General features: G+C 44.9%; 1 protein-coding gene across 1 annotated transcript; it reads left to right on the top strand.

The window, feature by feature from the left end:
- The first annotated feature begins 723 nt into the window (after window positions 1-723).
- On the top strand, window positions 724-1,591 carry LOC147087886 (putative G protein-coupled receptor 139). Its single transcript, XM_085977781.1, has one exon. It carries the CDS (start codon window positions 767-769, stop codon window positions 1,589-1,591), a length of 825 nt encoding a protein of 274 aa, XP_085833907.1. The 5' UTR covers window positions 724-766.
- The last annotated feature ends 409 nt before the right edge of the window (window positions 1,592-2,000 follow it).

Below are 2,000 nucleotides of genomic sequence, written 5' to 3' on the forward strand. Positions count from 1 at the left end.
GCATTACCTGGTCAATGATTCCTCTTACTGTTATTTGGAAAATCTTCATTTCAATGAGCAACAACTTGTGTATTTCAACAAATATGTAAACGTTCAATCTTATAAAACTTCTGACAGCCCGGTGATCTGTATAATTGCAGTCAACCTGTGTTTATTACCTAAGCATTGTGAAATTGTATCCGTACATTTTACATTGCCTGTAATTATTGCACGCCAAGTTAGCAGTTTCTGTATTTTGCCATTGCATTCATTTTCAGTTATAAATATAATGGATATTCGAACCAGGAGCAGGAATCAAAGTGGGATTTCCCCCTTCCTAACACAGGGTCAGAGAAGCGAATTGCACCGCTCCAAATTGTGACTGATCACGGGACCAAGGGCTTTCTGAGAGACTCTGGTCCTTTGTGTCCCTGGTACCTCAGCTGGTTCTTTTATCTGCTGGGCTAAATGTAGATCTATCATTTAATCTCTCATTGAACAGACATATGTTACAATAATTTATTAATTCCACTATGTATTATCGATTATTGTTACAATAAACCCTATAGTCAGCTGCACAGGTAATAGAATGAGATTATATAATCGAATGTCGCTAATGCTTTGCAGATTTCACCCCGAATTCCATCAAACTGCTCTTCTTGCTCCCAGCCTGATGTATAATTTCCCTTGTTTATTTGCCTTCCTCACAGTGAACTTAGTGACGATTGTGATACTGTCTCGGGGAAAGTGCGGTCTCTCCAAATGTGTCACTCACTACCTGGTGGCCATGGCAGCGGCGGATCTACTCGTCGTAATTCTCGACCTGATATTGAGGCACATTCCGATTGTTTACGTGGATCACTTTGATTTCCTGGCGTCCATCCCAGTGTGTAATATCCATGCCGTCCTGCTTTATGCAGCCACAGATTGTTCTGTCTGGTTCACCGTCACTTTCACCTTTGATCGATTTGTGGCCATTTGTTGCCAGAAGCTGAAAATTAAATATTGCACCGAGAAAACCGTCGCCGTGGTTCTGGGAACAGTGACTGTGCTGAGCGCTTTAAAGAACATGTTCTGGTATTTTATGTTCACAAATGAGTATTACCTTTCGAACGACCCCTGGTTTTGTGATATAACAATGGATATTTTGTTATCACGGGTCTGGGGATCAATCGAGTTCCTTCATTATATTCTCACCCCGTGTGTCCCATTTGTTCTGATTCTGCTACTCAATGCTGTCACCGTCAGACACATTTTACTGGCCAGCAGAGCCCGCAGGAGACTCCGGGGTTCCAGCAGTGGGGACAATCCAAGAGACCCAGAGATGGAGAGCCGCAGGAAATCCATAATTTTACTGCTTGTTATCTCGAGCAATTTCATCCTGTTATGGTCAGTGTTTATGGTGTATTTTATATGGAGCCGAATGTACTTTATGGGCTATGAGTCTGTATATCTACCTGATTATGTAATGGAAATTGGATTGATGCTGCAGCTGCTGAGTTGCTGCACAAACACTGGGATTTATGCCGTTACCCAGACTATGTTCAGAGAGCAGTTGAAGAATGTGGGGAAATATCCCTTTACTCTAATTGTAAAATTAATTAAAGGGTGAGAAGAAGCGAAGATATTGCAGCCTGAGAGGTCCCTGTGCTTGATATTGTTGCGAGCGCTCACCCCCGGGCCGCCCAAGGGCTGGTGATCGGGGATATTCACACGCTCACTCACACACTGTCTACACTGGTCATTCTGCAAGGTGCACGGCCATCTGCCAAGCCCCTCTGGAAAGGCACCAATGCCCTAGAGAAAGATGGCCGCCCAGAAAGTGCCGCCGGAAGCAGCGTATATCCTGCCTGCACTAAGATTGCGGTCGCTGTGACCTAGACAAAGATAGCAGCGCCACTCAAAGACCAACGCAGCGGGAAAAGCTGGGGAAAGGCCCCTCAGAAAGACGGCAGCACTGTATCGCTCGGGATCTTTCCCTAGCGCATGGGTTGCCGCCAATGAGGTTTTGTTTTTCCCAG

The sequence above is a fragment of the Somniosus microcephalus genome, unplaced genomic scaffold (assembly GCF_052327205.1).
Source record: "Somniosus microcephalus isolate GS21.2 unplaced genomic scaffold, FLI_Smic_1.0 unresolved_chr5, whole genome shotgun sequence".
In the NCBI taxonomy this organism is placed as follows: domain Eukaryota; kingdom Metazoa; phylum Chordata; class Chondrichthyes; order Squaliformes; family Somniosidae; genus Somniosus; species Somniosus microcephalus.

Excerpts from the sequence above, each read along its gene's own strand:
- LOC147087886 (XM_085977781.1), top strand. The coding sequence starts at position 767 with ATGGCAGCGGCGGATCTACTCGTCGTAATTCTCGACCTGATATTGAGG.